The sequence below is a fragment of the Chamaea fasciata genome, unplaced genomic scaffold (assembly GCF_029207755.1).
Source record: "Chamaea fasciata isolate MVZ Bird 193981 ecotype frontalis unplaced genomic scaffold, bChaFas1.0.hap1 SCAF_7, whole genome shotgun sequence".
Classification (NCBI taxonomy): Eukaryota; Metazoa; Chordata; class Aves; order Passeriformes; family Sylviidae; genus Chamaea; species Chamaea fasciata.
In genome coordinates, this window is record NW_027094092.1 from 38787599 (window position 1) to 38800288 (window position 12690).

The following is a 12690-nucleotide window of genomic DNA, read 5'->3' on the forward strand; positions in this document are numbered from 1 at the left end:
CTTCAGATTGTGGAATTCTTGCCCATAGGAAGTATCAGAATTCAGCCTTTGAATGAAAGACACTGCAGGTATTGTGTATTGTGCAGGTATTGAAATGTGTACAATAAAATTCTTTTATTTAGCAATTTATTTTGTGCTTCATAATATATGCATTTCTGTCATTTCTATTTCAATTTTTGATAAAATAATCATATTTTATTTAAAGGATATAACATATGCACATCAGAAAAAGGGATATCTAAGTGGTGCACTCAACACAAAAGACATTTTATAGATTTTACTCTACACTTTTGAAGAATTTTGTGACTCTTTATGTACAGCCAAATTTTTTATGCTTTCACCAACAGAAATTAGAAGGTTTTTCTCCTACAATCAGTCCCACTCATGTCATCACCAGACAGAATTGCCACGAGGGGAAGCATTAGGAGGAAGAGTGGATGTTCTGTCCGTGGATTTTTTGTTAGTTTTTGAGAAAAGTCTGCCCTTTTTTTCTAGAAATACTTTTCAGAAGTATGACAAGGTGTGAGTTGTCCTGAAACCATCAGAGGGGTAGAGAGTTCACCTACCGGTCTAAGACCATTATGAAGGACTAATGACTAGTAAGAGCTTAGTAAAAGGCTTTTCTTTTACATCCATACCTGTTTCCATTGCTACTTGATCTCTTAGTGATGTGGACATCATTCCACCTTAGGCAATATCACATTGGTGGTAAAATACAACAAACCTATGTAAACCCTATATTTAATGTGGAGGGATTTGATGATGGTTAATAGGAAAGAATTTTTTCTCCATGAGCTCCAGATTAATTTTGGTGAAGGGGTGGAACCACCTCAGGGTGGTGGAACAGGACTGAGAGCTGCTTGGAGCCATCAAGTCTGCATTGGGTGATTTTAAATACTTGTAGAATCAAGAAAAAAGTTCACATTGTCTTTCTTTTTAATGATATGAAGAGCAGTTTTCCAGAGCTGTGCTTTGATGGGATGTACATGGGAAACAGCCTGAGTAGTTGTCATAGTTTGACCCCAGTCAGCAGCCAAGCCCCACACTGCTGCTCACTCATACCCTCACCAGTGGGATTGGAAGGATAAAAACTGGAAAACTCATGAGTTGAGATAAAGGCAGATTCGTAGGAAAAGCAAAAGCTGCACATGCAAGCAAAACAAAACAAGGAATAGATTCACTGCTTCCCATGGCAGGTTGGTGTTCAGCCGTCCCCATGAGAGCAGGGTCCCATCGCACAGAACAGCTATTTGGGAAGATAAACACCATCAATCTGAATATCCTGCCTTCTGCCTCCTTTCTACTCCCTTTTATACTGAGCCCAATGTCATGTGGTCTGGAATATCCCTTTGGTCAGTTTGGATCACCAGTCACAGCTGTGTCTCCTCCCAGCCTTCCACATACCTCAAGCCTCTTTGCCAGCATGGCAGTAAGCAAAGCAGAAAAGGCCTTGGCTCTGTGTAATCCCTGCTCACCAATAACAAAACCATCTCTCTATTATCAACCTGTGTTCAGCACAAATCCAGAACACAGCCCCATAACAGTCAGAAGAAAATTATCTCTACCCCACCCAACACCAGCACCATAGTCCATCAGTATTTGCAATTGTACAAATTCATTGTAAACAGGACATGAGAATAACATGTCCGAAGGAGTGAGACTTGCTTGGAATAGGCAGATGAGAGGTTCAGACTTGACTTTACAAGCCTAACATGGAGAAAGGTGTAATGTGGTGGTTTCAGACTGATACTTGCAACTTTTAGAGTCTCTCAATAACCCCATTCTCTGCAGAACTGTAAATAAATCCTAACTGTTCATTTTGGGCAAATTTGAAACTGTTTGTTTCAGATAATCATTTTTCACATAGCTTTTAAATTTTCCTGAAGATGGATTTAGAACAAACTAAAACCCTCTGTACAAAATCCTCTATATTTCATCTCCTGAAATACATTTCTGTTGAATATAGTATAAGAAGACTGGCGAGCTGTTGCCAGACACGGTTCAGAGCCCAAATTGAGAAGCTGAGAGAAAAAGGCTCTCTATTCAGCAATTTTAGGCTCTAATGTAGCAGGATACTTCTTTTTTTTATTATTATTATTATTATTATTATTATTATTATTATTATTACGTTTGTGCACATGAGGAACCCAGATCTGAGACTCTATTGCTCTCAAGAATGTGAGGAACAGATCAGAGACACAATAAGGTTACCTATGATTCATGGCACTCTAATGATACCAAACATCATTACCAAGAGGCAGGACTAGTGTTCATCAGGAGTTTTCAGGAATTAATATTTTTCCCTCTTCAAATGAATAAGTATAAATAAATGTAAATGTAAAACAGTAGAATACTTTCTGTGGGGAAGCCATTAGCATAGGGTAAAACTGCTAGTTTTCCATAAGCAGGCAACACAGACTGCCAGGAAGTATTTCGCAAGAAAATCCAGGAGACCCTTACCTATTGATATCAGCACAAACTTCATGGAAATATAAGGACTATACTGTCAGGAGTACTCAAGATTTCTCCTAAGAAAAGAGAGCAGCTGTGACACCGAATGTGTGGAAATAGTACTTGTCAGTGCTAAAAGTAATTGCAGCTTACGGAAGAAGGTATAAAAAAAGTTTTTTCTGGCACAAAATATTTATTTTGCATAAAAATTTCTATATAAACTGTTGGATTCAAGCTGGAGTAATAAGGGAAATTTGGAGAATTGATTAAATATTCTGATGTGTATCACTTGACTTTAAATACACCAATATATCCTCTATTTCAGCTATTGTTTATTCTTTATCTCTAATATCAGCCTCATGCTCAGATGTGAATGGTCCATCCAATAGTAAGAGCCTGGTCTTTATGATATGTTGTAGGTTTTGATGTACTGAAATACAGTGTATTTGTTTTAGGGCTTATTTTTCTTTCTCAGAAGCTCATTTATTTTTGGCAATAAGTGTATGCTGTCCTGGGCAAGCATTTGAAAGTAAAGGAGTGATACTTTTCACAAGGTGGCATTAAATCCAGCATAGAAACCAAGTCCTGATTTTGTATTATCCTGTAATGTGTAACAATCTACATCAATGCAAAGTAGGGTGAAATGCTGTCAAAATAGACCAACTGTGTTTACTGCTCACTTTTCCTGCTGTTAGTGATGGCACAAGGTGAATAGTAATGGTGAGCTAGCTCTAATCTTCCAAACAGAAGGTAGAGGGCAAACAGTTTGACCAGATTAGTTATTGTGGACCACAGATAAAGGCTTAATATTTTAGCCAAGGCCTGTGTAAGCCAGGTTTATTTTGAAATATGTCTGCTGTCAAGAGCCCAACTGGCTGTATTTGCTTCTAAGTTTAATCATATAGAGAATTACTCTTTTGGGTTGAGAAGATGCTGAAAGGGATTTAATAGGAATGCTTGTTTGGTGGCACGGCTTTTCAGAGGCAGAATGGTTTGCCCAGCCAAATTTAAGGCCTGTACATTTAATGGAACATACTTTTTGGAGTGACATTACAAACAGTGTTGGGCAGGCAGGAATTGGTGGCGGTGCCTGTAGTGATTAGATTCAACCCTGTGGTCTACCATGGTTTAGAGCTCAATGATGCTGCTAAATCAGTCTCTAAGACATATGTTTTAAGACCAGAAAGGACCATTAATACCAGTCAGTCCAGCCACCTGTCTGACAGAGGGCACTGAATTATAGTCAGCATCAGATTCAAAACCATGGCTGAACTCCAGTGTACCATTTAAAAAGACACCCTGTGTCTGATCCAAAACATGCAGAGGGAACTTTGTTAAGAAGAGAGAGGCAGCCTGTGACATTGAAACCACATGTAGTCTTTATCACTGTGATCATTTATGAAGGAATTGTTACAGACCATTGAAGTCAATGGTCAGTGGTTTTTACTGAGATGATTTAAAAATTATTGTTAAAAAGGTAGGCTTTTGAGGTGGCAAAAATAATACCTGAATTGAGGGATAAGGATAATTAAAAAATCACTGAATCAGCCAGGAGTAAGAGGGTGATGGCTGTGTACATGGTAGATAGGTCATGCGCTGCCAGGTCATATCATTAATATCAGGCTTCAAACCAGTGAATATTTAAGTATTTTATTCAATCAAAGAAGCCTCAAATTTTGAAACTGAGAACAAGCCACACCAACACCCAGTGTTAACACAGTGATATTACCTTGAGAGGGAAGCAGCTGGGGTCCAGTTCCCTCCTTCAGATAATAGAGCTGAACCAGTTTGTTCCAGCCTCCTGAGTAAATGATCTTAGCCAAGTGACTGGTTTCTGAGCAAGGCCAGTATCACAGCAGCCTCTCTTCTTTATGTCATTTGTTTCCTTGAATTGACAGAAAATGCCTGAAAACAAATATGCCATTCAGAATTTTTGAAGTTTATCCGAGAGGAAAACTGAAGGAAAGGAGAGGGGAAGGAAGGGACTTGACTTGTTCTAAATGGAATTAAGTGAATTTGTTTGTATGACAACTCACCAAAGAATGATTCACTGAACTCTGATGCTACTCTGCTTGCAGTGCTTTTGTCCAATGCATTTTATTTATCTAATAATTTTTTAAAATATCTAATATATTTTCAAAAGCTTTGTTTCTAAAGGGAATTAGTATCAGCAAAACACATTCCACAAGAAGCCAGAAATCATGCAACTAAGCCCATCTTCATAGCCTAAGCCTAATCTTATCTACTGGAAAGATAACCAAAGGTTATAGCTTAGGTTTATAAGCCTTTATATAGCATTTCAAAATCCAGGATGATTTTGTTTTTATCACTTAACTCCTCCATTTTCAGGTAGAAACCATTGTTTTTGGCTAGTCTATATATTGCTTTGCAGATTAGGACATGGGCTACTTGAAGGGTGTCCTTTTCTGTCAGTTGGTTGTCCATTTTGTCTGTTTCTGGGGCATGATTCCTGGGAAGGTCACTCCATGACTCTACAACTGTCATATTCAGAACCTGAAAGTAAAGGCTACTGTATTCTTTGGGCTGAGTTACTTTGACCAGACTTGGAGCAGTGTGGAAGTTATGCAGTTGCAGAGTTTTTACTGATCCCAAGCTACAGGTTAGAGCTAGACTTCTTCAGCAGAATATGTGAAAGAGGGAAGCAAGCCAAAATTGTGTATAAGAGTAGGCAGCAGAAAGTAGTAGGTAACATACTTGCACCGATCTGTTCACCTTCTGGGCTCCCAGAGCAAACTTCTCTGTCAGTTAGGATTTTAAGTCTGTTTTATGGAGACTAAGTCTAAAATCAAAACTGTTTTTACTCACAGGAGTAAACCTTTGCTAAAGGTCAGAGCAGATTGTCAAGGAATTCAGGATCTGTGTAAGAACACTCCACATAACAACATACACTCCATCCAGGCATTAACAACTGTGTGTATAGGTGCCAAGGGAACACAGTTTGAAATAACTGGAAGAGAAGTTGAGAATGGTTGAGGATTTGTCTTGGGGAAGACTCACCTAGGAATGATCCTGTTCAGGTGGCTTTCCTCTAAAGATAAAGATCTTCTTAAAACTTAGCAACAAGTTTAAAAGGACATAATGAAACCTGTAATATCATAGCAGCAAGCCCCTTATAGAATTCTTTTTATTTCTGTATAGAACATAGATTCAACTGCTTCATTGCAAATTTATATGGAGGAAGCATTAAGCCACTGCAATTCAAGACTCTTAACAGTGTGTTTTTTGCTGACTTACGAATAATGATGGACCAAGTGTCCCTTTCCTAAATTGCATGTTTTATTTAATTTTTCCATTTTGTGGGAGCATTACAGAAGTATGTAGTGTAGATAAAAAATATTTCTAGCCATCATCTTTGTGCTTTTCATCAATGCAAATTTCGTCTATCATGAAAAGCACTGGAAATTTTTACTTTTTACTTCTGGATATATGTAAATCAGTAGAAATAAAACCAAAGTTGTACCTATCCATCTGAATCCAGAGTTTTTTCCTTTATTTTATATGTCATTTTGTAATCACTTTGCATGTATGCATGTAGTAATTGTATAAAGAATGCTGATGTTGCATTTGTTGAGAGAATTTATTTGTTAAGGGACTGATATTCTAGAAGTATTTGAAGAACCGAGAAACAATGAAGGTCATCTACTGCAGTTTTCAAAAATTTCTATGGAAGAAATTGAAATATGTGAGAATGGGGAGTGAGCCCTTAGGAGGCTTTGTAAAGCATTCCAGAAGGTGTGTGTCTGTCCTTGCAAATTTGGACCCTCAGCACTACAACAGAATGGCCCACCCACCATATCATTCTTCTGTCTGATCTAAAATACGAACTCAAATACTTTTTTCTTAAATGACTTATTCTATTGCTTCATGAGATGCAAATTCAGTGAGTGTCCTTCCTTACATGTCAGGAGAAAGTGTCATGTTGCACATTTAACTTATACTATGGGGACTCTTCACAAGCAAAAAGACAAGTGTCATTCATTAGAATGTTAGAATTTTTTAGAATTTGTCTTAGAATACAATCAAATGTAGTTGGTGCTGCTTTCAGTTAAGTAAGATTTGGTGCAATTACACAAAGTAACAGAAGTTGCTTTCTTCATGTCTTCCATGCCTTCCTTGTTTTGAGTGAACGTTGAGACTAGTTCCCAGCACCTTCCATTCTTCTAAGTTACCTTTGATCTTGAGGTATAAAGCTATTACTGCAGTTTTCCCCATTAAAATGCTCAGTCTCCAGAGGGAGCTGCCTGCAGTGTCCCATGGGCTGGGCACAAGGCCTTACCAGCAAGAGCTGGTTCCGCCACGCTCACCCCTCACAGGTAGCAGCTCTCTAGAAAGGCACCAACAGCCTTTCTAGCCGCCTTTTATTGCTCACAAAGAAAATGTTGCTTAGCGTGAGTTGGGATGACAGAGTTGGGCCCTTGGTGAACAAAGAGTCCAGGATTATCATTCCAAAAAGCCCCCTGAGGCCTGTATCAAGAGTTATTAACCACTGATTCAACGCATAGCATTATTTTGTGGGCTTAAGTGGGATTTCAATGGTATATTGGGTCTTGTGTCTGTGTAGGGGTAAATTTTGCCCTCTGTTATTTTATCTTATAAATAGCTGTTACAATTTCTCTTTTACATTGTTGCTTAAATCTCTTTCAAAGGTACAATATCTTCATCCAGTGTTACATTTTTTTTTCTTCTGATAAAGAATAAATAAATTTGAGAATCCACATATGACTGAAACAAAAGGCAAATAAGCTCTTCATGGTTTTTGGTGAGGAATACCTCATTTTGATGATTTCAGTCATCATTCATTTGAAAAGCAGAAACTATGATTGTTAAGCCTCATTATTTTCAATGAAGCCTGACAGTTTCAAGGTTAAACAGAAGACAGCTACTTTCATCCCAGTGGTATTTCTCTTCAAACATGGGCAGCTCTTCACTGACTTGTTCTGCTCTGGTGTGCAGTGCCATTACTTGGTCACAGAGTGGTGCACATCTAAACTCAGTTGTAGGACAGTGTGTAAGCTGTGACATCCAACTTGTGTTTCCCCTAAAGGAGCCTCAATTACTGAAGTCATTCCACCCCCCACCCCCACCTTGTATAAGCCACACAATATTTCTTTTTATCTGAACAGTGATTTAAATAAGCCATGATCTCAGCTTTTACAGGTTTTATGCTGTCTCCCAGAAAAACAATTTTCAGCCCAAACCTTCTCTTTGTCCAAACAGTTTGAAATGTTTCTCCAGTGCTTTAATGTCTCTGAAGTACATTAGATAGGATGCTAGTGTGAAAGAGACCTCCAGCAAGAGTTAAAACAGCTGAGAAAGCGGCTGTGCTTCTGAGTACATATGCTATTGAAAGAGGACTAATCTGAAATTGCACATGGACTGACAACCAATGTAACAGGGAAACTTCCCAATGAGAGAGGCTGACAAAACTGTAACCGATCAGTAACTGAGTTAAAATCCTTAGAACTCAGAAGACATTATTGTATCCATGTGAGAAAACTTCCAGGAGCAAGTAACTTGTGAAATCCCTGACTTTATACTTGCGTGGACTGATGGCACTGAGTTATGGGTGTTTGGGTGCTGCCTCCATGAAGACAAAGTGCAGTAGATGTTATTTTACAAAAGTGGGGGAAATGCACTAGTTGGTTAAGAAGGAAAAGTGACTAATGGAAAACTGAAAGGAGAGGAGCATTTTTTTACCTGTGCACTCATTCCCTCAGAGTCCCTGTGGAACAGCTAGAATGAGCTGAACTTTCCACATACTTTTCCTGGTGTCTGATGATTGCATTTGGGTGGTGAATTCTTAATCTCATTTCAGGAATTAAGTCACCTTGTGAGTACAATGAAAGGTGTAGCTTCATCGTGCTTGGTGGTTCCTGGAAAACAAGAGTGTTTCAATACGTACCAAGCACATTAGTCATGACTTGTGGCAATAAATCCATGTTGACTAGTTTACATGCACTGAAGTTACTAATGCATTCATGAGATAAATGCATTTTGCAATTTTGATAAAGCTGTGTTATTTTTATTTCCTATTTGCATTCCGTGTGTTGTATAGTTTTTGGGGGTTTTTTTATTGTTTATCAAGATAAGAAAAAAATGGTCAACTTTGTGACAATGAATACAGCTATTTGAACCTGCAGCTCTGTTTATCCATTGTGGAAGCTACATGTATAATATTCTGGACATGGCTCTGAAAGTGTTCTGCTACACACAATGTCTGCTTTTATTCCGATAGTTTATTTGTGGGAGAACTTTCATTGAAGGGTCCCATAAAATACAGACAAATTGAAGAAATAGCTTGAATGCATGATTTATGGAATGTTGAAGATAAATGTGTGTAGATGCAAAATGAACAAATTTAGTCCTTTGCATTTGTCTACATACTTTAACAAAAGAAAGATCAAATTAAGCCAGTGAGATTCTAAACCTGTTTATAGTGTCTGTGCCTTAAAACTAAGAGGATTGGGCAGCTCTCTGTCCTACTTATTTAGACTGTTAATTTTTCTGTAGTTTTATTGACACAAGAATCACCTGGGCCACCTTCAAAATATCATCATCCACATCCTCAGAAACTTGGCTTGTTGACTATTTTGAAAAGGTTTTTACATAAAATACATTGGCTTTTAGTCATAAATTTATAAACTGGACAGTAAAAGTATCTGTTGGATAATGGGCAAGATATGTTTTAAGGGGAAACGATAGTTAAGTGCTACATTTAACAAGAGCCATGGACAGCTCATATTTTTAAAAGTGCAAAAATTAATTGTCCTGCTTACACCAAACTATATGTGTACCACAGGATTGCTGCATAGGGATTTGTGTTAATGCCATAACAGGGACCTCAGATACTACATGCACTACAAAGGAAAAGAGAGTTGATATATATCACTGACTGCAGATGGGTTGGGTTGTAGGTTAAAAAGTTTTTCGCAAGTTGTCTGCATTTTCCCTTAATGTCTGTCTTTTACAGTAGTGCTTTGTTTCAGAGCGTGACCACCACCAGGACAGCTTGGTTCAGTGCAAACACTGTCTCTTTCAGCCAGAACATTCCTAACATTAGCTTCCTTTTTTTTTCTCTCCTCTCCCTCTCCCCTGCCCCCTCTCAGGTTGGAAAGGCTGGTGGACGTCCTGAGGAAGAAGGTTGGAGCAGGGACCATTAGGACCGTGATCTGATTGAAAGCTGTAGTCTAAGGAAGCTTTCACATCTGGTGACCAGGCTGCTTCATTCAGCACTGTGTAAACACTGAAGCCTTAACTTAGCAAACAGTTGTTAGAAGTGGGACACTCCAGCGACATTCCAAGCTGAGATAAAATCAAATCATAAATGTTTAACTACTTTGCTGCTGAGTTCTGTAATTTGTTAAAATGTTTCACTCCAAACATGTATTTGTTTTTAACCAAATGCATTGTGGCATTGTGTATTGTGAAAAACTATGTAGATGCTTATTTTAGCAGTCTGTCCTCTCAGTGTTAGTAGGCTGTAGTCTGCTGCAAGGCACAGCATGGTCATTCTTTTAAATACTGCAGGCTTCAGGTTCAAAATGCTGCAAAGCAGTTTCAAAATTTAAATCCCTTATTTTATTTGTGGGACTGCAAATAGTCCTGTATTTGTATGTTAAATATATTAATTGATAAAGTAGGTTGGCATTCAAGAAATATCTCTGGCTGGTATATTGGATTTTTTTTCCTCCTTACTCATAGCCCATTGAATTACAGGTAGTAACTGTGGCTACATCAAAGGGCAGGTTAAATGTATAGCTTTATACAACAGTTGAATAGCTTCTGCTAGTACATGGCATTTTTAGTGTGCATTAAAAAGAAATTTACATTTAAGTTTCACTGAAAGTACAGCTTAAAAAATTGCAACATGAAAGCCTTGCGACATTGTACGGTATCTCAGACAGTGGAGAAAGGTTCCTGTATTGTTTTTAGTCACTCCTCTGTCCTTTTATAGAAAGGAAAAGCTCTCAAATTTCAGAAAGCACCTTATAAATTAAAAATCCACCTTTTCAGTATTTGCCTCTTCTTATCCCTTTCCAACAAGACTCTGATTGCTTTGCAGTGCAGGAGTACCATCCAGGTTGGGTTTGAGGCCAAACTGTCAGTCCTCAGCTTTTTGTAGTCATGAAGTGCCCAAGGACTTAAAAGCTGAAGCATAGGATCTTAAAAGGAGGGGAGAAACTGGGGGCTGAGGAGGAAAATTTGGGGTACACAGACATTACAGACCTTACAGATACTTTAGAGTTGAACTTAGAGTTATGTTTGTGACCCAACCATCTCCCTGTATGAACAGTCAGGTCAGTACTCATATAATCCTACTCAAGAAAGCAGCTGTGATCTCTGAGCACCCCAAAGTCAATAAAGAATCTCAACAGCCAGCTGGGCTTTAGTGTCTTCTCAGGACCAGCCAACTCAGGCAAGGTGGATGTAGCTACTGAGGCTTCCACTTGTCTGCTTTGCTTTGTGTTTAATGTTGTTATATGGTCTTATCTCTTAATGCTTGCTTGTTCAGATGTTGTGAGAGCGCAGTCTATCTGGAGAAAATGAAATTTCAATTTTAGGTGTAGAGAGAGACATTTTAATGTTTGTTTTTTCTTTCAAACGCTTAAATGTTAAACCTACTCCAGCTGCAGACCTAAGCCCCACCTAGTTTCAGCTGACCAAACCTAACCTCTTGCAGGGAGATAAGTAGCATCCCTCCAAGCTACATTTACCCAAGTCACTTCTAGAAACTTCTGAAGTGCTCCTTTTTGACCTTTGGTCAATCCTAAGATAGCCAGTGTGTCTGGAGCCTCTCCCCCACACCTATTCAGTGGGAAGAAATTTTAATGCTTCCAAACCAGAGGATTGCCACCCCCCAGATTCCAGCCTCTTCACCATCTCCCATGTGCTGCTGTTCAGCTCTTTGGGTGATTCAACAGCTCTTTGTCCTCCTGCTCTCACTGAGCTTTGTGGACGAGGCAGATGACAAGATCTCCTGAGCCATCAGTGCTATTGAACCATTTCTGCTGTAAGGAGGTAGTGAGGAAGGAATAAAGACAAAAATGTAAGGACTACTGTGCTCTGCTAGGCCAAAGCCCAAAGACTGCCTTTGGCAATGACAAATAGAAGATGCCTAGGAAAGGGTACAAAGTCAGGCCAGCACTAGTGACCACTCTCCCAACTGGTATCCCAGCAACTTGTTAATTAGAGGCTTTCTAAGCCAGAGGTGGTGTCTTTGTATTTAGCAGCATTTTTCCATGACCTGTTTTTTAATCCATTTAAATTGTTTGTATCTACTTGCTCCTTTCACAAGGTCTTATGCAGTTAATGATGCATTGAGTGAAGAAATGCTTCCTTTCCTCTTATGAACCAGCCCTGTTCATTCGCTATCACCTACTTTTTGGACAAGAGAAATGGTGAGGAACCATTCCCTGTTCTTATTGTTTCCATGTCCCATGTGATTTTACGTATTTGGCATCATTTCCCCCACTTTCCTTTTACAGACAGAGCCCCTAGTCTCATTTAAAGGAGCTGTCTCATGTTTTTAGTTGGCCTTGTCATACTAATCTTTTTTTTTTCCAGCTCTGCAGTGTTTTTACTGAGATGCAGCCAGATTTGTTCCTAGTATTCAAAATACAGACAAAATGTGACATTAATGAATGTCATAATGATGTTGTCTGTTTTATTCTCTGTGTTATTTGTAACCAGTTTTAGCACTGGACATGCTTTATGACTGATTATGTATTGATATTAATATTTCTGTAGTAAAACAACTACTCTAGATCTCCTCTCTCAGCTGTAATGTTCAGCTCAGAGTTCATTGTAGCTTATATGAAGACAGAACTGTTTTCTGAATACCTTGGCATTTGTAGGTGCTGAATGTCACCTGTTGTTTTAGCATTCCTGAGCTCTTATTCCATCTCTTCTCACAGCTCCTATTTAATACTCAGAGTAGCAAAGTATCATCAGCATCTCCATGCTGAATATGGTGATATGAAATACTGCCATCTCCAAATTAACCCCCTTTTCAAGGTGATTTCTGAGTTAAGTTAAACATGGCCTCTGGGACAAAGATCCCTGTAGGACAATAAGGTGGCTTTTCCTTCACTGCGAAAATGAAACATTTATTCTTATACATTGTTTTAATATAATTTAGAAGTACTTATTTTTCAGTGTAAAATCATTAGTTATTGCTTGGCAGGTTTTATGAGGAAGTTGTTAGCTACCTTGAAAATG

General features: G+C 38.6%; 1 protein-coding gene across 3 annotated transcripts in view; it reads left to right on the plus strand.

Annotated features, from left to right (window-relative positions):
- MIPOL1 (mirror-image polydactyly 1) overlaps positions 1-10265 on the plus strand; it is a 183186-nt gene extending 172921 nt beyond the window's left edge. For all 3 annotated transcript variants that reach the window (XM_066188454.1, XM_066188456.1, XM_066188455.1), the window contains one exon: positions 9579-10265. In XM_066188454.1, the coding sequence (XP_066044551.1) occupies positions 9579-9645 (67 nt within the window). In that variant the 3' untranslated portion in view covers positions 9646-10265. The remainder of the gene's footprint in view (positions 1-9578) is intronic.
- Positions 10266-12690: the final 2425 nt, after the last annotated feature.